This window comes from Mycetomoellerius zeteki, unplaced genomic scaffold, assembly GCF_001594055.1.
Source record: "Mycetomoellerius zeteki isolate Tzet28-1 unplaced genomic scaffold, Tzet1.0 scaffold415, whole genome shotgun sequence".
NCBI lineage: Eukaryota > Metazoa > Arthropoda > Insecta > Hymenoptera > Formicidae > Mycetomoellerius > Mycetomoellerius zeteki.
This window is the reverse complement of record NW_017257409.1, coordinates 1,395,423-1,421,522: the sequence shown is the minus strand read 5'-3', so window position 1 is coordinate 1,421,522 and position 26,100 is coordinate 1,395,423. Positions and strand designations below refer to the sequence as shown.

The following is a 26,100-nucleotide window of genomic DNA, read 5'->3' as shown; positions in this document are numbered from 1 at the left end:
AGAAATATTTTTTTGCTCGTATTCAAACAAATTATTACTTTGGATCAATGAAAATTTCTTTGAAATTAAAATGTTTTTTAAAGTAAAAAAAATATCTTAATTTCAAAGAAATCTTCATTGATCCAAAGTAATAATTTGTTTGAATATAAGCAAAGAAATATTTCTTTAAAATTAAGATATTTTTTTCTCAGTATATATATATATATAGGTATATGTAGAGGAAAGTCGCCGATACCGACGTATCACTTCGTTTTTAGACAATATTTCTTAAACAAAAGGTAAAAATAAAACTTTAAAAACGTAACTACAAACTGAAAAGTGTCTTCTACCAGATAGTATAAGCAGTTTTTATAATACTATTTGCAATTTTTCAATAATTAATTTTTTTCGTAAGGTAAGCAAAAATGAGCGTCTGACAAAATGGGCTCTACAACTGACACAGTAGGCAGTAATGTATTCATATTCTTTTTATTTTACAAGCATTATCTGTATAAAGTACCTACAAGTGAATATATATAAGATTTTTCAGAATCTTTTTACGTCATTATAAAACATTTTTATTGAATTATATGCATATTTATTTTATACTGTTCTGCAAGATACAAATATGTAATGCGATAGTTTTTCAAGAATTTTTCCATATATGCCTTCAACTTCAATAAACTTATTTGACACTATAAAGCAACATTACAAAGATTAAGTTAGCTCATGGTCTGTTTTACGGACAAGTGTAGCGGTTTATGCACCCCAATTTTAAATTTAAAATCGTATTATGAAAAGACTAAGAGAAAAAATAATATAAATAAAAATGATTTCGGAAATTACAAGCATTTAAAATGACGTAATATTATCAATAATATAATCACTATTATTTAAACCATTCAATTTGCAAAAAAAATCGTAAGAATTTTATTTTCGCATTCGTAGAATTCGTTTTTAGCTGATTTGGTATAGAAACCATAAACATACGAATTATGAGTTTGTACTTCTTTAATTAGCTAAACAGATCATGATTTTATTAGTATTAATAAAGTGCAATAATTAGTTTCTGAGAAATAAGAGGGTCACTTTAGGAGACCTATGTCAGTATCGGCGACTTTCCTCTATATAAAATTAATTTGATTCTAAAATAATTTTATTTCTTATTTATATAAATATTAATACGTTTGTTTTGTAAATATACATAACTTCCCTTTTTGTATTTTAGAACAATAAAAGTTTGACCAAAAAACAGATTTTTACAAAATTGTTATTGACTTCCGTTCGAAGATTTTCGGGAGATTTAATCGTCTAAGTATATTTTAAGAATATCTCAAATGTGGAAGGATTGAATTGCCAGAGCTCTTCTGGGAAAACATTGTGACAGGACAGCACAATTGGGTCAGAATGTACAATCAGGAAGGTAGCCAAGGCTAAGGTTTAAACGCAGCAAGCAGTATTTAACTGTACTCACGTACGATAGTTATGAAGGAACCGTCCCAGAAACGATGACGAAGCCAAACAAAAAAGTCACGTGCCACATTCTGTGACTACTACACTCATTATCCTATTTTTGTCTAATTTCAATACCTTATTATGGATATGCAATTTCTCTGGCCAAAATTTCATTGAATACCATTATATCCTCGCAAATTCTGAATCTCTAATATTAAATCTCATTGAGCAAGTCTCGTAATTAAACATTCATTGAATTTACTTGGAATTAATTTTGTTAGTATTTAAAGTCTAATTCAGCAACGTATAATAATAATTATTATTAGACATTAAAATTTAATCTTTCTCTTAATAAAACTTACTGAAATTTAACAACAGATTTGTAATAATAATAGTTATTATATGTTGCCGAATTAAGCTTTAAATGACAGCAGAATTGTATTATTCAGTTAATTCCAAGTAAACTCAATGAAAATTTAATTATGAGACTTACTTAACGAGATTTAATATTGGAGATTCAGAATTTGCGAGGATATAATGGTATCCAATTAAATTTTAGCCAGAGAAATTGCATATCCATAATACGGTGTTAAAATCTCAGAGAATGCTCTGTACAATAACATATCTTACTACTTTTATATTAGTAACTAACTTACTAATGCAAATTATATTTCTAGTATATGCAACAAAGTCAAAATTAAAAATAAAAGTTACACATTATCTTCTGCCTTTTCCAGGATTTGACAAATATTATAACACGGAAGAGATTATGAATAATTATGTCACGTTGCTGATATAAAATTGTACATATTTCTACACACACTTTGTGTCCCTTCAAATGCCCGTGTTAATTTTTTAAAGTGCAATTACGACTGTACAGTGTTCTTTAATCATCCAATGAATAATATTCAAAGAGAATATTCTCAACTGGAAAAATCATTCAAGTATACAGAAAAGGTTTACAGAAGTTATGATTAATCCTATAATGCTGCGAATATATTTCTTCATATGAAAAGAAATTCTTCAAATGGAAGATTTTAATAATACTAATTTGTAATAATTTATGCGGGCGTAATTCCAATATCAAATTATTAATATAATAAATTTTAAAGCATGAATTTCGTATCATTGTACGAAAAACAATTATACGAAGGACTAAGCGTTAACTTTGCAAATTATTTCTCGTTTCATTCTTAAATTAAAAAATGTTGGGAAATCGTCGAATTTTTCTTTATTTGAAAGTATTCATCTTGAAATCATTCAACTTATGTGGTAAATATAATTTATGTGATAAATATAATTTATTACACCTACACACACACACACACACACACACACACACACACATTGAGTGAGCGCGCGCAAATATTGCGCACTAAATAATTAGTAATAGCAAATCATAAGCATTTTGCTGCAATCGAACAGCTAATGAAATCTGTGCGATTTATAAAGAATTTGTAGCCCTATACGTAATATTAAGTATATATGCACAAACCGTGGAAACTTTTGATAAAAAGAGTAATCCAACTTCACTACTAGACATTTTCCTTAATAAATTCAACCATAATAAAATTTACGTCCATAATATCTTGATTCGTCTTCGCTTAAATGAATTCTTACTTAAGTAATCATAAGATAAAAAAGAAGAAGAAAAGGAAGTGCAAAGTTTCGTAGAACAAAAACTTAACTCATTAATACTAAGCGGCTGAATTAATCCCTGGGTAAACTAATTAATTCGCAAAGCTTTTATCCTAAAACGTTTGGTTCCAAAAGTTGCAGAATCAATAGTAAATATCACATATTCCGCAAGAAACATAAAATTAAAATTTGAAATTTCCAATTTTTATTTTAACTGCAAATTTAATAAGATATAATTTCATTTTTAACGATATACCAACTTTTTTTTACAATAATTTTATATTTATATAAACCACGATATTTCAGGAAAGAATTAAGTATCGATATCAATTGATCATTCCAATTTTTATATTTAATTTCATAATATATAAGAATACACTTTTTATACAATCTAAGATATTTTAAGAATCTTTCTTCAAAAACCCCGAGAAGAATAATTACGAATTTCTTTACCACGCAAAACGTATTTGCGTTTCAGACATTTGTTCAACTCGATCGTAGATTAGTGATAAAATAATACAGATCGGGGAACAAAATAACTTACCCTGTGAGGTGCCCGAAGGAGCCGATGCACAGCGGCAAGCTGATTGATTAGCGGCAAGGTCGCGCTGAAGGTGTGATCAGGAGGGTTAACATCCGGATAGAGGGTTGGATAACTGAACGGATCGACGTCATTGAGGTACTGCACTTGGCACGTAAAAAACATCTGGCGATACATTTCTTCCCGGCGCGGGGACGGCCAGGACTGTTCGCAATTTTTCGTCCCCCAAAAAAGATAAGGTTCACCCCCCTGCCCCCTTCACGTACACACTACGATCGTGTGCGCACGCCGTGGCGCACTCACGCGATGCGCGAACCGGTTTGTCGTATTGCCGATTTATTTCGATTCGATCTGTCGGCTGAAACAAGAAAACGTTCCTTTACTTTCTGTCTCCTGTTCACTGCCGATTACGCTTGCTTTTAGTTCTTGCTAAGACTTCAAAATGCATCGTTCTATGAATGACAGTCGTTCGAAAAATAATAAAATTACTATCTTCAAAATTTCTTTCTTTTCATTTGAGATATGTATTACTTAATATTAGAAATTATAAACTTTCTCTGTAGTAACAGTAATTAAATAAATTATGCATGTTGAAAATCAAATTGTTGTAAAGAAAAATTGTTCATATATACATGTATATATATATAAAAATAAATACTGACGTAATAAACAAAAAATACTTATAAAGTATAAGAAAAATTTGATATCCAAAATTTTTTTTAATTCAGATAAAATATCTCAATACTACAGAAATATTTCATCGTTGTTCTACTTTCTTTAAACAGTATTAGATCATATGATGATCACGACAAACGATCGGATAGCTCTCTCTACGGATACATGGATATGTCTATCTGCTTCTATTCTTACGCTTTCATTTTCTGCGCAATCTACCAATCGCAGAAAGATTTTCAAGCACGTAGGAACCGCGACAGAAAGCGCGCATAAAGTACCCGTGAAAGTAGCAGCGTTAGGATTATAACGATCTAGGACTGCAGTCATCATCGTTAATGCAACTGGTGTCCACGTCGTTTTCAAACGGTCGTTGACCTTCGAGTTTCCTTTCACTCGCTTATCGATTTGTTAACTCAAAGCAGAAAACCAATAGGTATGCTCTCATGCCTCCATTCAAGGCTTCACGTATTTAAGAAAATAAATTTATTACGTTATTTACGTATCCTCTTCTCGCACTTATATGAAATGTATATGTTAGAGATGCATCGGATCGTAAAATTACCGAATACCGAATATCGGATATCCGGATAGAATGCAACATCGGATATCCGAGAAGGCAATTTCTTCGAGTCGGATATCCGATATTTTCCGGATATCCGACCGGATTTCGGAAAACTGTCATCTAAAAAAGAAAGAATTGTAATTTTGCAACAATATATACGATATTAATATGGCATTATGAATATGCATACTCATTTCTAAAACATTTATATAATAATAAATCAGCAATTTAATGATATAAAATTTCAATTATCGGATATTAATATTATTCCGGATATTTCCGGATACTAATGATATCCGGCTATCCGATCGGATAGTAAAAAAGTGCCAGATAATACCGGATACTTTTCGAACATCCGGTGCATCCCTAGTATATGTATTCAACTAAACCAATCATATCCAAGACACAAAATACTTATAGTTTTAATTTACAAAAGCAATGCAATTATATAATGTTTAAATTAATTTCTGTTTAATTTCCTAATTTTTATTCAATTTAAGTTTTTATATTTTAAATAATATAAAACAGGTTCTGTTAATTATTTACTACATCAATTTAAAAATTAAAAATACGTTTTTCATATAATATGAAATAACTTTCAATTGTCATTGTAGGTATAATATTTTCGCGAAACACAATAACAGTGGAGATTGCTTTACCTAACGAACGATTATCGAAGTATCGATATCACTCGAACATCTGCTGGTAGGTTTACATAAAGTTCGATGTAGCGGAATGTTGTAGCTACTCGATGTAGTAATAGCTTGCTTGTAGTTAACGAAACTTCAAAAATCTAAATCCCTTAGCTACGATATCTCCGTTGCAACGTGTCACGATTATACCGGGTGCGCGAGAAGAAATAGTTACTTATGAAAAAGCGTCATACCGGTTTTCGCATGCCATCACGTTATTATATACTTACTAGCAGGAAAATATTGTATTGTAAGACAATTTTTTTTAATGAAATAAACTAATATAACGAAAATATTTCTTCCTGTTGTCGACTATTATGAGTTTCGATTAAACAAATTTTATCACTATTTTTATTTATAAACCTACATCAATAAATTCGAAAATAATATAGAGATATTATTCAATATATGTCTTAATATTTTTTAATTAAGTAAAGGATTTAATAAAAAGAAATACATACATATGAAGAAAAATATTTAGGACTAAATCCTTTCTAATCGAGCATTAGTAAAAATTTAAAAAATTATGTAGTCGGGACCTATGCGACATGATCTATCACGCATCATAGATTTCCTTACGACATCACAGACTTGTAAGAAAATTGGCGCCAAACGCGCAAAATGAATTGGCGAACTGTCATTATCACTGTGTGCCGACCCGTCTCGTCATTTTTGCTCTCGCATTGTTCTTTGTTGCAAATGGGCCAGCCTTCTTCGAACCGGCTTAAAGAAAGAAGCTGAAAGAGTACAGATAAAGGTAGTGGGCGAAAGAGAGAGAGAGAGAGAGGGAGGGAGGGAGAGAGAGAGAGAAATTGAAGAGAAGACAAAGAGGAACAGAGAGATGAACGAAAGAAGAAAAACGAAATGGAGGAGAGGAAGAAAGAGAGTGAAGGAATATGTCGAAGAGGGAGTTAGAAGGGAAAACGAGTCTGCGCCATGCCACGAATGTAATCGCAGTTGTGGTCGACGAAAGATTCATGATCAAGATGCGATCGCGACGCGCAAGATCGAACTCGCAAGAATTCCCAAACTCGCCTGAATCAACAAATCCGCCCTTCGGAATGTCATGTCTTTTGGCGTTTTAAGTGTGTTTCTCAAGAATCGAGATATCACATTTTATCTGTACTTATAGTATTTTCAAGCACTCGATCACACACAAACGCAGATACGTTTTAATACCGTAAATATTTAAACCTTGTGTCTTACTATATTTTAGAATATCGTATTTTTGGAATATTTGCTTTTATAACGAAATCTTCGAAAATCATACTTCAACGTCTGAATAACATTTTGGTGCATTTTTTAGATTTATATTCATTAAACACCTCATTTCAAAATATCTTAATAATGTAATTCTTTTTTTAACTTCATAATTTTTTATCACGTTAGATCCAAATATTGAAATATCATGGAATTATTGATCAAAATTGCAAATCGCTAAAAGATGATAAATGACTTTTCAAGCGAATCTACAACATGTCTGTTTTTAAATTATTTATATCACCGATGATCATGTAAAAATTTCGTATAAGACAGATCGAAAGATGAACGACTAAAAAAAAGTATGACAGAGCAGTGAACGTGAACCGGATTCATTTGAAAGCGCTAACTGACATCCGAAATAAATAATGTCCTTCAGGAGCGGCTGAGCCAGAACCAATCGAGGTGAGTGACATTCGAGAAAATTACTGATCCAAGTTCCATCAACTATGCGATATTTACGCTAAAACGTTTCGGTTAGATTAAATCGCGTCTATTGATACATCAAATGCAATAAAGTTTCAATATGCAATACAATTAAAAGTAGTTCAATATCATTGAGAATTAAAAATCAAAACATAAAAATTTCATAATCGTTATTTATAACTTTTCATTTTGATTGTAAATACACAGATAACGATAAAACGAAAACATGAAATTTAAGATGCTCCAAAATCTTTATTGCTTAAAGATCGAAGTATCATTCTCAAAGATTTCAGTTGCTAATTTTAATTAATTTATGTAACAATTGATACTATGATTACAAACACGTCATCAACAAACATTTATATTTCTTTGTTTTACTTCAGAACTTTCTAAAATCTTTCTGCTACTAATATAAGTCAGTTATATACAAATATTTCTATCAAACTAGTTACCGGCACGTGTTATGATAATATTACAAAAAAATATTTGTAAGCACGTGCTTCGAAATATGAAGTACGCACACACACTTCATAATGAAAACAAAAGATCTTTCATGTCAAATATGGAGTATTCTAAGTTAAGTAAATATATCTACCTTCTTCTTTTGTGCAAAATTATTTACTGTATTCTTCTTTCTAAACAATCCAATATTTACTCTTCACGTTTTGTTTAATTTTTTTATTAAAATTTTTATTAACAAACCCTTATCTCACGAATTACTGATAAGACATGTATTCAGACACCAGTTTTTCAATAAGTTCTAACAATATATATTAAAAAATATAAACATATCTAACTGCATATTTTATAAAAACCATCATCACATATATATACAATTAACTTCGGAAATTTATATTTTTTTTTGTAATATCTTGCAGTATTGTAATTTTTGTATCTCATAGTTCTTGTGTATCTTTCATAGTTTTTCAAAATCAAATAAGCGTTTGATTGCTCCACGATTCAATTCGAAATGCAAAATAACAAACCGAGTTCCTACGTGCTTTTTATTCTTACTCTAATATAATTACTGAATACAATGAAACGAAGCTATTGGAAAGTATTAGCGAATTCCGTTCAACTTTTGTCATAATCCGTAGAGAGGTCCTTCGAAGCGAGAACGAAAGGCTAGCCGGGTAGCGACAAGGGTCCCCATGCGCTGCGCGAGATGAAAGCGCGCGCGCTCGGGATCACGGAGTCTGCGCGAAGCGAAAGAACTCACCTTTCGGGTGACACGCGCACTTCCGCCGCCGACGCGAACAACGGAAACGCGTGCCGGAAACCGCGTGGTTGGAAAGCGCGGTACGAGAAGTAAGATTATGAACACACGCGCGATAGATGAAAAGAGGATATGTCGAAGCAGCGCGAATATATACGTACGTTAATACGCGACGCGCAACAACATGCCTTACCTCGAGAGCGGCCGTCGCGACACTGAACGTGCCGCAGACACCTGTCGCCGTCGACCGACAGTGCCGCCGCCGCGCGGTCGAACCCCTCTCTCGTTCACGTGGTGCGCACCCCGAACCGATGTGTTCAAATAAAACATAATCTTCACGAACTACAAATTTATAATTTTTCTGTAATTTATTGCACGCTTCAATGGAGTTAAAGATATATGTAGAATAAATAATTTTTTTAAAGTGTTATATTTGTTATACTCTGCGATCGTAGAAAACAACATTTAGTAATTATATTTGCTTTTATTATCTTGTCTCTTTCTTAAAATAAGATAAATGCATTTGAAATCTTTATTTTAATTTTTTATTAATACATGATGAAAGAATTTTATTACTTTAATTCTCTTAAAAGAATCATTCTTTACAGACGTATCTCTATCAAAATAAGTGCCAAACAATTTCCCGAAAATTAAAACTTTTTATTATGTAGCAAACTTTAAGAATTTTAAACAAGGGCTGCTATGGCGATGGGAGGCATCATTAATATTTCGATATAGGCAACAAAAATTCACTTGGCATCATTATATTATATGGAAATATCTATCAGTGTTAAGTTACAGGAAATTTATTATATTGTTTGTTTATGCCTGAAAATTAGAGGTAAGTTGATATTCTCTCTATCAGTTATTATTCTTTAACGTTATTAACTCTTTGTCTCGAGGTTTTAAATGTTTCAAGGAAGAACTCCTAACAATCAGACATTTTATTGTTAGTTAAAGAATAAATCTTTTCTTGTTTATAAAATAATATACAATATAGTTCTTTCATTTTATTGTGTAAACTGTACTTGTCAAATTTTTTGAAAACTCCATTACATGTCATTTAAGGACTAACAATAAGAATACGCTACGCTTTGGAGACTGTATAAGAGTATGTTACGTACTCTTGCCCGCTATATTTTTAATCTTGCTGTAATGAATATATATAATGAATTTATATCATTAAAGTAATGAAAAATATGGAAATGTGAGCGACTATACACGGCTACGTATCCCCATAGGGATCTCGAATGGCATGAAAGCAGATGTCGAGCCTACGTGATGGAGGGGGATTCATTGTGTGAGAGAATGCTATCGTTCCACTCACAATAGTAGTTCGCACATCATAAAAATAGAAGTGATTTCTACATAATTTTGAACGAAATGATCAATTACAAATGCTTCTATATCATATTAAAGGATACTCATTAATATGCAACGAAACCAATTGAAAATATTCACATACACAGTCCCGACTATCTTTAATAAATTCTGTATATATGTATGTATATGTGGGTAATGAATAAAATTAATCCCAATTAAATAGTGCAAAAGAAGTTTGCATCAAATTTTAATAAGCTAATAAATATATTAAATTTATAAATTGTCTCATAACTGTAAATTTATAAATATATAAATTGTCTCATAACTGTAAACATAAAATATATGTAAGATATAATTCGTTTGCTATAGATATATTTATCCAGTTATATATTGCAATAAAAAAATTGTGAATTAATTAAATTCAAATCTGATTATAATATACCTATGTATATACATATGTATAACAGAAGATATATTACAAAAATGATTTTTAATTATTCTTAACAAATGTAATAATTATTTATTTATTTATTACAAGAACTAATATTAGAATTAGAGACTCAGTAAAAATTGCGACAATATTATGTTGAGTAATTAATAATCGAAACAATGTGCGCAAGGTGATGTAAGTACTCAAGTAAGTAAGGTTCCTTTGTTGAAACTGCTTGATGTACTATATGAAAAATTGCAGTAGCAAGACACTCTTTGTGTAACCCTCGCGGGAAACAATAGTGTCGCGTGCATTTCCACTATTCTTGATCTTATCTATCCTCTTGTAGACTCTTGTTTAGGGACTTTCTCGATATAGTCCAGCTATCTCTATTGTTTGTGTATCGCTCACCAAAATGAAAGTATTGAAGTAATAAATACAAATGCATAATTTAAAAAGGAGCAGGGTTGGGTAAGTTAATGTTTTTTTTAATTGAATAAAGTTAAAGACTTTAAAGTTGACGGCTTTAAAATTAATAAAGTTAAGTTAAAAGTTGAAGGAATAAAAAATTAACTTAACGAAAGTTAAGTTGATATTGAATTAACTTAAGTTAAAAACAGTTAGTTTCAAAAAAAATTATTTTTGAGGTCAAAATGTCCTAATTTTTCTTAAAATGAGATTAAATAACAACTACAATATAGATTATTAAGTAAATTAAATTTTTAATTTTTTTATTTACATATGATATAACATAATTTTTTAGGTTTTTACTTTTTAATAAGTCTTAAGCCAGAAAAAATGGACCAATTACAGTCAAATATTCTCCTCGCATTCGACTGTAATTGATCAATTTCTTATGACTTAAAACTTAAAACCTACCTATTGTAGATCCGGACTAAGGCTTATGACATAATGCATAAGCCAATCAGAGGGCTGTATTAGCACATCTTAAGAAATTACTTAAGATGGTCTTAAAATATGAACGGATTACGAATATACGCGCCCTTAGTCTTATTACATTTTATTACTTTTCTAAGGTATTTAAAAGAGATTAAAAAAATGTTTGACTTAAAAAGAAGTTAAAAAGTTAATGTTTAAAAGTAACTTAGTTTAGTTAAAATTTAATGCATTTAAAATTAACTAAGTTAAGTTAAAAGTTATTAACTTTTTAACTTTTTTTTTAACTTTTAACGTTTTAACTAGTTACTACCCAATGAAAAGGAGACTCCAAAGAGTGTTCTCTTCTTTCTGCCAGCTTTAGTAAACATATTGCAGCTATCTTCAAGAGAATATTTATGATTTAAATGAAGATAATACACGTTACATATTTACTAATAATTCTTTTATTAAAAATTATAATTTTGTTGTACGTTTTCCTTGATGTTTAAAAAGAATTTCAATGTAAAGATTAAATAAAGATTTAAAAAAGTTGTGTGAGATATCGAAAAATAGCGTAAATTTGAAAAAAAAAATGTTAGATTCCGCGAAATATTACTTTTAAAAAATTTTATTATTTATGTTACAATATATTTAACATTATATACACACACACACACAGTATTCTAGTAATTTATTAATAACTATACTATTAAAAAAATTTTTGATAAACTTGTTCTTTAATTTAACACTTCATTTATTCTTTAATTTTTTAACTTTATTATTATATTTATTATTATATTTATTATTATATTTGTTGTTTCTTGCTTATACACAGATCATTAATAATAATAAATATCACATCTCGCTTTTTTTCACAAGCAAGAAAAAAATCTATTCACATCAGCATGCAATAAAAATATATAACAAAACTCACCGGAATGTAGCCATCGGGTTGAATTCTCTTATTATCTCTGAAAAGAAAAAAATTAAATCTATTAATCTATGCAATTAAATTACATGCATATAATACATATACAATATACTCTGAAAAAAATGCGCAATCTTTTATAAGCATGCAGATCAGATGTAAACGTAGGCTTCTATAAAAAAAACTTTTTTTCTCTATGACATCTCCGTTGAAATATCCGTTTATAAAAATTTTAAAAACATTTTTCTTAAATAACTTTCATACTGCTTTTTAGGTATTGATCATTTGTAATAATTTTTATATTAGATAAAAATCTTTAAAATAGTATAGAATTTTTAATACCACATCGGTGAAAAAACCAAAGGCGGATTACTTTTAAGCCTTCTAATCACTAAAACTTTAAAGCAAAAAGTATTGTTAATTTTCAAATATCTTTTAAATTTTTTCATATTTAAAAAGAGATATTAGTCTTTCATTTTGAATAATCTAATTATGCAAATTTATTTTATTGTCTACCTTCCACTGATTACCTAAATGTGTTTTTTTTTTTTTTTCAAAAAGGATTAGTTTTTCGAAACAAATGAAGAATATCTTTTTTGAAAATATGAAAAATTAAGAAAAATATTTAAAAATTAAGAAAAGCTTTCCCTTTTATGTAATTTTGATGCTTAATAGGATTGAACATGATCTGCCTCTAATTCTTCGACGTGGGATCAAAAAACTTCTGTCGCATTATTTTAAAGATTTTTATTCAATATAAAGATAATAATTACAAATTATCAACATTTAAAGAGTAATATAAAAGTTATTTAACAAAAACGCTTTTTAAATCATAACTTTAAAGAATATCTCGGCAATAATGCGTCGTAGGAAAAAGATTTATAGAAACTTACAAGATTATTTTTATCTGATTTATATCTCTATGAGAGATTGCCCATTTTTAGAGATATCGTGTATATGCAATTTATAAATAACTGTCAAACTAATGTTCAGCTATTATTATACATACCGATTTCTTCGTTGAATCGCTGGTGTTTTTAGTGTGCCGTCATGAATAATCACCTGGGTTGCATCAACTTCTTCACATTCCGAATTGTCTTCAGAAATGTCTGTAATAATGTATACATAATATTAAAATATTTTACCATACATCTCTGTACATCTAAAATGTTATATTATTTAATTTATCACATAATACTTAGAAATATTAAAAAGTTAAGAAATTTTATTGATATAACTTGAACTCTTTTTATGCATATAAAAATATAAGTCTAATTAAAGTGTTACAAACGTATTTTTTCCGAGATCTTTTCAAACTGCTTTGTCCATATTTTTCAAAAATTATTTTCCGGAGATATCCTGATTTTCAAATAATGCATCGATTTTCTTTTTTATCCACTAGTTTTAAAAGAGAAAATATTACATAACAAATTTAACCGGATCCATTTTGTCAAGCTCTATTCGATACATCGGATAATCCGACTGATACTGTATAAACTGGGTGCGATAGCATCGATCGCTAAGTGACGCTAAATTTATTCCCGCCTCACCCTCTTCGACACGTTCCTGTTTACGAACACGGGAGAGAACTGGGCTGTGGCACAGCATAGCAGTATCACCGAGCACGTCATCGATATCAGTATGGCCGCCAATAAATAAAGGCAATGTAGAGGGTCGTTTTCGCGGTGGCAATCTTCGAGGTGTCGATTGTACATTATCATAAGGAGATTTTCTTCCCCCATAGTTATCTGGCGGATCAGGCGGATTTTCGACCTGCAATAAAAGCAATGAACTCAAGAATTTCCTATTTATTAATAATAATATTTATCAAGAGTATTAATAATATTTATCAAGAGTATTAATAATATTTCTTTTATCTTTTCGTACTTAGTTATTTCATTTTTTATAAAGATGTAATGAATAAAATAGCGCTATAATATTAGTGCGATAACATTTGTTAATTATTTTTAATAGGCAATAATGAATAGAAAAACAATAAAAAAGAATGAAGGAATAAGTAGTATTATTGATTGAAATGCAAGATTCAATGGTTAATGCTATTTTCTTTACGCGATTAATTACCCATATAGTCATCAGCTATTTTATTTTCGGACATTAATAACTTTATTACTCAATTGTTCAAGTTATTTTGAGAAATTTAATACCTTCAATAATTGATTATAAGTAAATATAAACCAAAAGGATATTTATATTTTTCTTATCTTAATAATGTAGATTGTATGTCAACATACTTTATTGATAGCTTAAATAAGCTTCATAAACTTATCTCTCTTTCTTTTGGATTATTATAATCTTTTATAATCAGAGATTTATTAGATTGTACAAAATTATTATCAGAATGACGTATAAAGCTAGAAGATAATGAATGTTATGTAATACGACGATCAATCTTACCCCTTCTGGACTAGCACGATCTCCTAACGGCTCGGATGGTGGTGGTGGAAATTCGATGGGAAATCTAGAGAGGTTTCTCTTAACACATGTCTCAGGTTCAGGGTTAATGCCGATATCGATCTTCTCATATGACTCGGAAGAGTCGGAAGTGCTGTTGGGAATATCTACGGGAATCCTAACGACTCCGTCAGGAACGTTGGAGGAGCTGTCCATCCACCATGCCTTCTCCCCAGATTCGATATGTCGAATTTTCTTAAGCGGTTTTGAAGAGTAAAAGCTCTCGTTATCAATAGAATTGTCGGTACTTTGACTATCAGCAGGCGCCACTGGAATTACTTCAATGCCCTCCGGAACGTTTTCAGGATCGTCACTCATCCACCACGCTCGTTCACCGGACTGCTGATGCCTGATGCGATTTCGTCGATCAGCTGACCGAAAACTACCTCGACTGGATCCCCGTCTCGAAACAGAAGACGGAGAGGGTGATTTTTTTGTTTCCTCTGCTGCAACATCGTCCAACCACCAGGCATGTTCTTCTGATCCTTGTCGCCAAATTTTAAGTTTATATTTTCCTGGCAATACACAAAAAATAACATAATAAATATAAGCATTTAAAAACACTTTTACATTAAAAGTGCTAAACATTGTGAATAATCTATAAAAAAAATTAATTAATTAATTAAATGTTGGTAATCGAATCTTAAATCTGATGTTAATTAATTAATCATACTGTTATGCATTTAAATATACATAAATATTGCAATAACAGTAAATTTAAAAAAAAATGATAATAATTTATATATTTTTATAATAATAATAAAATAATAATTTGTATTTTTTTATCATACATATTATTTTACAAAATATGATTGGAAATATAAATTAAGCACATGGCCTTATATATTTAAATAGCTTGCTCTATGTATATATGTAGATGTAATTAACTTACCGTCATCCGGTAAAGCCGTGCTAACCGTTGTGTCTTGACTAATGTCATTATTCCATGGACTAGCTCTTTGAACTCCCTCGGGAACATTATCGGAATTTGGATCCAACCACCATGGCTTTTCGCCAGAAGACTGATGTTGAACCCTCATATTATTTCCTCTTACCCCGTCACTCTTTTGGGAATTAGTGAGGCTAGAATCCTTTGATAAATTCTGACTGATTGACTTCGAAGATGGCTGTCCTGATTTATTACTGGCTTCGTGATTTTCTTCAAAAGACTCAACCCAACCGTCTGATTTATTTGTATCATCGGAATCTTGATTCTTATTCTTAAAAAAATTCGTTACTGGCGCTAATGCTCTCATCAGAAAAGACTTGGCTTCTTCTGTCTTCACGGAACGATCACTTTTAGATCTTGAATTAGAGGGTGGTCTAGGTGGTTTCTCTGTCATCATTGACATATCATCAGCCGACGACGCCAACACGCTTGTTTTCGACGATCCCGCACTGATTTTACCTTTCACTTCGTGCGTAGGCGATTTTGTTCTTTTTCTTCTCCGTTTTGATCCCGTCTTATCAGTATGATCATTGTCATCCTCGCTGCTGGAGGAATTCACAGAGGTCGACTGACTACTAGTGCTGGAACTGAACGTCCCAGGTGGCCTCTTTTTTATTCCGCAAGGTGACTTTGAGCTACTTTTCGATTCTTCCCATTTAATTGAGCCATTCGAACTATTTCTGCCAAGCATTGGTTTTGATTCTGCAAACGGAGTCCTGAACCTCGATTGTCCGGACTTCATTGAGGTCAAGGATCCCGAAGATACTGTCTGGGGAATATGGTTCGAAGTCATTTCAGAATCCTGAGAGCTGACGGAAATGTTCCTCTGATTTTTATTTCTTCTCGCATATTTAGAGCATAAGTCACCGTTCTCCATGTTCAAGGTCGACTTGCGGAAATCCTTGTTCACGTACTTCGCTGCCACGTTGCACTTTGGCGTGGCGGCGGTCGTAGTATCATTCTTCGGCACAGGTGGTTTGCCGCGCGCGTCCGGCGAACCGCCTTGTCGTAGATTCACTGACGATGGGATCGAACCGGTGGATGATTTTCCGGGCGATGGCGGCGTTGTCGTTTTTATTTTTATACCCTGACTCGTCACCGAACTAGCTGACGATGATTTCGATCTGCCAATTGGCATGTTTACAGAAGATCCGTCTGACGAGCTGGTTCGCGTCATTTGACGCGGAATATTCTTCGTCGATATATTCCGAGTTTGTGATGTCGATGCTGAGCGACTTTGTGAAGAACCGCTTTTAATAAAAAATATTAAAATATTAATAAAATAAATAGTTACTTAATCCAGACCAATTTTAACCTTTTGCTGAAGTTGCGCATTTTTTCTCTGCTAGATTTGTAATCAATTTTTGCGTCTTTTTAAAAGTCATAGATAGGTCATTCATCGTAATTAGATCTTTTCTACTTTTTTACATTACATATAATAATAACTATGAGCTATTCAGTTCTTGTGTATAATTTAATATAAATTTATATATTATACAATTATTTTCAAAAATTTTTATATATCTTATGAAATATTTTTATGCCAGAAATTCTATTTGTTAAATGTTAACAAAAAGAAAAACCTATTGTTTGTCTTTTTGATGAATAATATAATGTAATTTATTCACATTATAATAAAAATACATGCAATTTAACAAATTACAATTAATTTTATTATATTCTTGACAATATATAATTAATATAAAAAATTTTTTTTATGTATGTCTAATAACAAACTTTATTAGGAGAGATACAGGTTTACGTACCTCGATGTCGAATCTTTTCTTTGTGAAGTATCACGCTTTTGAGAAGTAACTTCTTCATTTTGATCTTGATTATGCCCTTCGACAATTCGAAGAGATTCTTCTTTCGAAGAAGAGTTGGTATCAGATTTGGAAGTGGAACCTCTTCTTTCATTGTAAGCTTTGAGTTTCGATGATGTCATTTCAGTTTTCAAGGAACATTTAGATATTTTTGCTTCGTTCTTTGATGAAGTATGTTTCAATCGCAAAAGGGACGGTTTGTTTTTGTTATATTCATCACATTTTGATGCATCCTGCGAATCCTGCGTTATTGAATCTTCTCTGCGATAAAAAGCGAGATTCTGATTATTGGAACTTCTTAAATTATTGCAGCTTCCGTTTGTTTCAGTCTTTCGTGCACCACAGCAACACCGTTCCTTACCATGAATTCTATCTTCTTTATTTATGCTATGAATATTTTGACCATTGGACGATGTCTTCAAATCATTGGATGCTGATAAAGTCTCGTCATTAGTTGTGCAGTTTAAATCACTAAAATGTTTCTCATTTTGACTTTTATTATCAGAATTATGAATTTCTTGATTTGAACTCGATAATTCTTTGGTAAAGGATTCATTTTTCGGTGCTTCATTCATTCTCTTATATGCAAAGTTGTTAAGTCTACCACTAGAAGAGCTCGCATTAGTAAATCCTCTAGACGAATAAATAGATGAATTACCAGTTGATGATGCACCTGAATATTTATCCAGATACCAGGGTACACCAGATGCTCTGTTACTGCTACCATACCTCGAGAATCTTGACGGTTCTTCCATTTGATCACACTGTATTTCTTCGTCAGTAGTATCCGCCAGTTTTCGATGTTTAATCACTTCGTTTTGTTGAACGATGTTGATCTCTGCTCGTTTATTTCTGACATAGGACGAAGAAGCTGGAGGCGTCGGTGAAGTACCTCTTGTCACTACCGTTAACGTCACAAACTCGTTATTAGAAAGTTTATTGTTAGTCTCCTTCTCTTCTATTCGATTTGTAGTTTTTGACAATTCGTGACTATCTCTGTCAGACTTCATAGCTAACTTCGATTCTTCTTTTTCTTCTTCTTCTTTTCGATTAGTTGTTTTATTGTTCAAATTTCGAAATCTTCCCCCTGCGGAGTAGTTTACAGTTGTGGGCATTCGTTCGTTGCCACTTCGCGATGAAAGAAATCGTGAACCAGCTGTCGAGCCAAATCTCGTCGAGATTGTAGTTGAGCTCGATTCGGATGTATCTAAAAAATTTACTTCTTTTAACATTAGTTGTTTATTTATCTCAGATTTAAAATATAAGTTATAAGTTATATAGAATAATAATGTTTATGAATTTTCAAGAGTTATAAAATTTACAAAGTGTATTAATTATCACAAGCAAATTTCAATAAATATCCTTTTAAAGTTTATATGTTTAAACATAAAGTTCATTATTAAATATATGATTTTTTATATATTCTTCAATTCATAATATAATACATAATAAAAAAACTCACTAGGCGAAGCAGCTGAACGACTGTAAGACGGCGCTCGTGAATAGACTCTGAAAGAATTCGTTTTTCTGACACCGACTTCCGGACTGGGCTCGCGCGACGTTTTTCCGGAATTGGGGCGTAATCCTCTATAGGAAACCGGTGGATGATCCTTCTTTTCGGTTCTACCATCGTTACCGTAACTTCGGCCGAAACTCGATCCGGGATATGTGCTGGATCCGTACCTCGATATTCCTTCGGGTTCTCTGCTCTTTTCCCGCGAAGCCGGTCGGTTATATCTGTCTAACACGGAAGACGGCCTCTCCGATGTTTTGCCAGCTGAGAACGAGTACTTCTCAAGGAGAGACGACCTACTATCAGATAGCGGACTTTTCGCCCTCACGTCTTCGGACGACGATCTTCCGGAATGCAATCGACTTTTATCGATATTCTTAGTACCTATGATTTAAGAAAAACTTTGACTTGTGTACATCATTTCTCCTAAAGGAATAATATATGTATGTGTGCATTTTTATATAATTATTAAATATTGAAATTACTAATTATTTTTAGTTGTAGATATAAGTTTTATATAGTACTGCTAACACACACTTAGTAGCATTACGAAACCAAAATGTTGTGCAGTGCTAATATTGCAAACAGAATTAATTATTTATAATTTCTCAACAATTTAGTTATTGATTATTGTAAGTAAAATTAGAAAATAAATACTTACTACATAATATATATGTATATATTATATAATCTATAGATATATTATCTAAATAAAATAGTATACTTATAATACAAAGTCTTGAAAAAACAAAATTAAATATAAATTTTTAAATATAAATATTATAGCATATATTTTTTATCATATAAATAATAATATATAAATAATATAGATGACCAATACAAAATATTGTAAACAAATAAATATCTCACATGAATATTTGAATGCTGGTTTCTCCTCGAACTTATCTTTTTTAAGAAAAGTACCTCCAAAACCCGCAAGCGCCCGTTCCTTGGCAACGGTTCGAGTAGAACTCGATCCGACTCCGGAATAACTGCTCCTACAGCTTGGTAGGTTACTTCCACCGGAAGCATTTCTACCGAATGTGCTGGCGATGCTGACGCCAGGTCTACTTCTGTATGCTCCTGTATCACCCTGTAATCACAAACGAAAAGCATGTGCCGTACAATTTTTGACTACTTATCTTACTTTATAAGTGAGCTTTACATATATGTAGTTTAATCATCGAATGGTTATAAATAAATTTATATTGCTAGAATATTACCCTAAAAGTGTAAATCTATTATACAAAATTTCTAAAACCTTATTTAAATAAAATTCACATCTTTATTAATTATTATATAGCACTTTAGAAGATTAAGATTTTGATAAATTGTTTAAATTATACTTAATTTATATTTTGCAATATATTATTAATGATTGTAATGGCAAAATTTATCAATTTACTTCTTGCGTTTACAACAAGAAGGGATCAGACGTTAAGCTAATAAGACATTCGCAAGAAATAGGGCTGTGGGTGCTTCAGGATATTAAAGATAATGAGGATAATACGGATAATGCGTAGTTTGCATTACCAAGAAGACGCATCTGATGAATGTCTTCATCAAGAATTTTTTTGCTCAACGAACAAAAATAAATTTAATATCTTCATATTAATATAATCATCTTTAAAGCAAATATAAATATAAATATAAATACAACTAAATGTTATTTTGAATAACATTGCATTTATAAAATATCATAATTATCATCTGAATTTAATGCATCTGTTTAAAAATCAGAAATACAGTATAAAACACGATATAATATATAATGCGATATAATTTCTGTGACTACATCCTAAAATGATTAAGTTATTATTAATCCATTCTTTTACTAAGAATGTTTTGTTGATGGTGTTTATATATCTAAAAATATCTATAAATAGAAAAAACGCAAGAAAGAAAATTAGGGAGTCAAAGTAAATTCCCGTAAAATTTAAAACGGACTGTTGAATACGTCACAGTTGAAGAAATGCATGGAAACAAAAAATAATAATTTGTATAATTATGTAATACTTATAAATTTGGCAAAGTACCCTTAATCTCAAAATAGATGGCAGAGAGTAATAACCTTTGCATTTCTTGTTTGTATAACGGGTGGCATAAATAGAAGCCTATATTTCTTCAAAAATTGCGAATATATAGAACTTTGTGATTTTTTAATTATCTCTTCTATTACGTTCGTTATATTGTCATCACAAGCAGCGTGGAAAATAATTGTTTCGGTTTCAATTTCACTTTTAATTAAGTTGAAAATAGCAAAAACCCACAATAATGGACTTATAGAGAAACTTCCGACCTGTTTTCCGAACCGGGTCTTCTTAAAAGACCATTCATTATTATGCTAATGGCATTCGGTGAGATAATAGAATTACGACAGTCATTCCTTAAGACTGTCAAAGCAATTCCTTCGAGCGAAAGCACTATACAACATCGGAAACGATAAGTCCTTTCGTCACGTCGTATCCAACACCATTATCACATTTACGCTCATTTAAACTACAAGAAACAATGTGATTCGTTCCTTTTCATACAAAAAATTTTAATTGTTTATTATACAAAACAGAAAAATATTTTGTAAGGAAACTTTTAAATTACTTATCTTATAAAAATAAATTGTTTGAACTCTAAATCTGAATTAGAGGATAATCATTGACATCAGTCCCAATTATGCTATTGCTAATCGGTAAATTTACAGTGAAATTGAATTAAAATATTAATCTTTTAACCATGATGGAAAAAATAAGAATCTTTGTAGTGAGGCGGATAGTTGACACCAGAATTGCATGACTTACATGAGAGCGTAATAATTTATTTAATTCGTTGAGAATGACTTGAAGTAACTCGAAACGTGTACGAAAAATTGAAGATATAGTTATATTAAAATATATATTAAATTTATTATTATACTTGCGCACTAATTACCGCGTTATACTCCTACTTCCCTACATATATTTGTTCCTTAATTTGTTAAAAAGTCAATGTAAAACGTGGAATCCCTAACCTGGCCAACTTTGAATAAACTGTTTTTTAAAAATTATTTAATGTAAAAAGTGCAATAAGTGTATAATTTTATTATTTTTTTAGAAATGACATGTCTCAAGTAGATTTAACTTGTTCAATTAACAAAAAGCCTTTAAAGATACAAAATGCGTACACATTTACATACTTCAGTCGCTTTAAAGATCGACTATTTATGAAAGAAGTTTAGTTGGAATATGAAACGTGCATTAACGTCGACGCGCGTATATACAGGGACTTTTACGTTATTTGAACGATGAAAACAGTACTGTGTTGCAAAATCTGCATTCGACTATTGTGCAGAAATACACGTCACGAAATATCCGTCTACGCTCAAAAATTTCTGAGTTTACGTGAATACGAGTGCAAGAGAAATAGTCGTTCAGTATTTGAAAGCCCAACGCGATATCGCACCATCGCATGTGGACGAATAGGTACGTACGTATACGCACTATTGCATATTATACAGAATATACGAGAGTAGCAATGTCATATTTGCATTACATTACTCCATATGTACACTATTGATCGTTAAATGTTATTTTTCTCGTGTGTTGTACCTTCTTGTTTAGAAAGTCAAGTCGGAGTAAATTTTCACAAAGAATCAAAAAGAAAATATTTTAGCACTTTTATTTAAAATTAGAATTTAATATTATATTGTATTTGTTTAATAAAATAAAATAAATATAAATAAAATATAAAAAATAATAAAATAGAAGAAAGATACTTCTATTGTGTTAAAAAAATATTGAATACTTGTATGAAATAAACAGTTAAATCTGTACGTTTAGCAAACATGTAAAATAGAACTGAAAATATTAATTAAATTTTCATTTTTTTTAAAGTTGGATTCAATTAATTTTATATCACGTTTAATAAAAATTTTAAAAAACCGTCGCATATGTTTATTTGGAATATAATACTGAGTAAATTTATATGTCGTGTATTTCGTACAAAATGTAGATTACTATACAAATACAGCTGTTTATATAATAATAAGCTGCTTAAATTACACAAAAGGCCGGACTTTTAAAATATTATATAATTGAATCAAATGCAAATATAAATGCAATATGATTCAATTCTTGTAAGATTTTTAAAGCTGAATTCTAACGCTGCTTTGAACACGAATGGCGTCAAATATGTGAACATATGAGTTAAGAATGTGGTAGGTCTTTTCTTCTCATGACTTAGCATGTTATTACTTTAAGTATTTCACTTGTTTAAAAGAAGTATCCAAGCTGACGAAAGACGAAACGTTTTATTCGCGATGATGCAGTACATTTTTGATGACGCTGATGAGGATGTGGGCGACCGATGCATCGTAATATCAGTTTGAGGGGAGACCAGATAATTGAAGAGTGTCAGCCTGATTTAACCTCCGGCGACTCGGTGCATTATTATAATTTATGACGCACAACCAGCTGTCACAAACTCGATAGGACAAAAATGTTACTTAATTGTTTTCTTAAATTGTTAAGATCTTAAATAGTCATTGACCTTTTTGGACCACCCATTATAAATAAATTAAAAAATATTTTATGCTTTATATAAAAATAATTTTATATCTAATAAACAACTAAAAATGAAATCTTTCATATTGTTAAGATTTATCTTATATTTTTCATAAAATAAAAAAGTTTAACGAAATACTATTTTCAAATAATTGCGATAGCAATTTATATATTTACACATTCTGGCTTTAAATTAATTTTAATATTATTCTAACAAGCCAATATCAATATTAAACACTTGTTATTAAGTAGTTTATTTTGCAATTATTTTATAAATTATTTAATAGATAAAACTAACTCTCCATCACATAATATAACATGTAGTTTTCATTAGTTATCGTACGAGAAAGCAAATTAGGTTGCCGTTCACGACGCGCAGCGGTCTGTTATTTTACGATTCGCACATTGGGCACACGCCAAGATTTTTGGCGCGTCACGATGTGAATCGAGGAAGCGATTTCAGGGAGCTTCGCCACACGTGCAAACACGTGATGATAAAAGTAAATTCTACATGATACCAACTTTTTCGACAAAAGAATCATCGACTTTTTTTCTATTATTATTTAAATATTATTTAAATTAAAGCACTATATACGTAGTTTATAAATTCACACAGAATTATACAAGCACTTATAAAATCCAGTTAGACTGTTTAAAGCATTTGTTTTTATAGGTTGCGTTTCTCACATATACGTCTTATAAGATTTAATATTGATTATTTAAAATATTTAAATTATGTTATTCTATGACATTTGGTTTGGTATAAATGGATAAATTCACATCATCTACTTAAATAGAAGAATAAAGTAAATTTGCACAAAATTTGTATATTATTGTGTCAAAGTTATAAACTTTTACATAAATAAAAAATTAAATTATACTATGGAAATAAAAATTATGCTTATCGTACATAAATAATTAGCAAATTATTAAAACAACAGATTATGTATTAAATTACATGTGTTTTATTTAAGCCGTATTATTATTTGACATGAAAATAAGAAAATGAAGAAATAAAAGAACAAACACATTGTTTTATGCCATAATAAACTACAGAGGTACTATTACTGTATTGATTAATGTATTAATTTCAAATAAACTTAACACAAGAAAATACTTTAAGTTATGTTTCTATTTACTATTAATTATTATAGTAGTAAAATTTTTTTCTCGGATATAAGAAAATAGCTAAAAATAGCTATTCTGATTAAAAAATTTCTGTTAATGTTTATTAACAACCTCCTAAAATAATTTTTTTTAAGAAACAAAATAGAAATTTTAGAAATAATTTATTACATTGTGAATCAGAAATCTGACACTTTGCAGCCAAGTTATCTGTACAATAAGATATCTGATAATGCTTAAACGTCCTTGAAATTTTAGCAGTGCTTAGGAAAAATAAAGAAGAAGGTAGTATTAAGGCCAGTGTACATCTAATAAATTATAATAACCCCTCTTAATATCTCTGCTGTTAAATCAAATTCTAATGATTACTTATTTAATTATAAGTTCAATAACTCACCGTTGCTTAAACTTTAACGTATTATTACACAAATATATGTACATTTCAATGTCTTGTTTGTTATATATTAACATTTTATTTGGCTATATACATTTGGAGTTATGCATAGTTAAAAAAATTAAATAATAATATGACATTTTGCTAATATGGCCCCCTAAGGGTGTTGATTGCTGACAGCCTCTCTTGATATCAAAATAATTTTGTTTAATTAATTGATTACAGCTCTATTGTTAATCTATAGTTTGTCATTATATATGTTATAAATTTTTAATACTGAGCAGTCTATGAGAAAGAAGTAATGTGTACATATATACATTACATACATTCTACAATATCTTATTTTTTTGTTAATTTTGTAATCAAATATTGTATTTTTTAAAACATAATCAATTATTTAAATCTGTTTTTATGGAAGTTAAATATCACCCCTATTTTTCTTCGAGCTATTATGCAGTTTTATAAATAATGTCCTAAGTAATAAATATTTCATAGCTTTAAGAGCGGAATCCACAGACGGTGCTCAAAATTCAAAATGGTCTTAGGCTAGTACATGAACCAATCGGAGAGCCGTATTAGCATCTTAAGATATCACTTAAGATTAAGATCGGACTATGAATTCCGGCCCATATTTAGAATCGATTAAACAATACTTTGACAAATATAATCGTTAAGTTTAAAATATTGATTATCAATCAAGTTATCGTATATAATATAAATAACAGGTCATAATACGACCTTCTCCTGTAACAAGTAAAAAGATTTCCTTCGCGGGTAGAGTACAGATTGGAAAATGTCAGGGTATGGGTTCTGACGGGAAAACTGGACGGCTTGCCATGTAATTGGAAAACTTCTGGCATCGTGTAAACTACCGGAAGTTTTGCGGCTGAAACTCTTCGGTCCAGTCTCAAAGTCGGTAAACTTCTCAATGGCGTTACGAGCCGATAAATCGTTCATCATTACGTTGTCGTTGCTGGATTGTGCGTCGTCGATACTAAGAAGTATCGATCGGTCGTCTTGTTTTAACGTTTTGTGAGATCTATAATGTTCAAGCGCAATTCTAGGAAGCAATAACGTGTTATTATGTGTCAATACGTATGACATTGGATATTATTTTCCTTTCTGCGAATACGCTTATTGAGCTTAATCTTTGGAGCTTGATATAAAAGATTTAAATTAAAATACTATGTTTTTATGAATCATAATTTGTTTATGTTAAAAAGATTTATATTACAATACATATACAGGGTGTTTCCAAATTAAATCGCAAAACTTCGGGAGCGTG

At 30.5% G+C, this 26,100-nt stretch overlaps 2 protein-coding genes across 2 annotated transcripts in view; both read right to left on the bottom strand.

The window, feature by feature from the left end:
* The window catches only part of Fhos (Formin homology 2 domain containing), a 151,884-nt gene extending 143,241 nt beyond the window's left edge, over nt 1-8,643 (bottom strand). Inside the window, exons 1-2 of the mRNA XM_018453910.1 lie at nt 8,448-8,643; nt 3,617-3,971 (exon numbers count right to left, since the gene is read on the bottom strand). Coding sequence (XP_018309412.1) covers nt 3,617-3,790 — 174 coding nt within the window. The 5' untranslated portion in view covers nt 3,791-3,971; nt 8,448-8,643. The remainder of the gene's footprint in view (nt 1-3,616; nt 3,972-8,447) is intronic.
* Nucleotides 8,644-14,790: 6,147 nt separating this feature from the next.
* The window catches only part of LOC108726362 (uncharacterized protein DDB_G0287625), a 20,660-nt gene continuing 9,350 nt past the window's right edge, over nt 14,791-26,100 (bottom strand). The window contains exons 2-6 of the mRNA XM_018453864.1: nt 19,632-19,854; nt 18,711-19,145; nt 17,192-18,455; nt 15,337-16,675; nt 14,791-14,991 (exon numbers count right to left, since the gene is read on the bottom strand). Of these exons, the coding sequence (XP_018309366.1) occupies nt 14,791-14,991; nt 15,337-16,675; nt 17,192-18,455; nt 18,711-19,145; nt 19,632-19,854 (3,462 nt within the window). The remainder of the gene's footprint in view (nt 14,992-15,336; nt 16,676-17,191; nt 18,456-18,710; nt 19,146-19,631; nt 19,855-26,100) is intronic.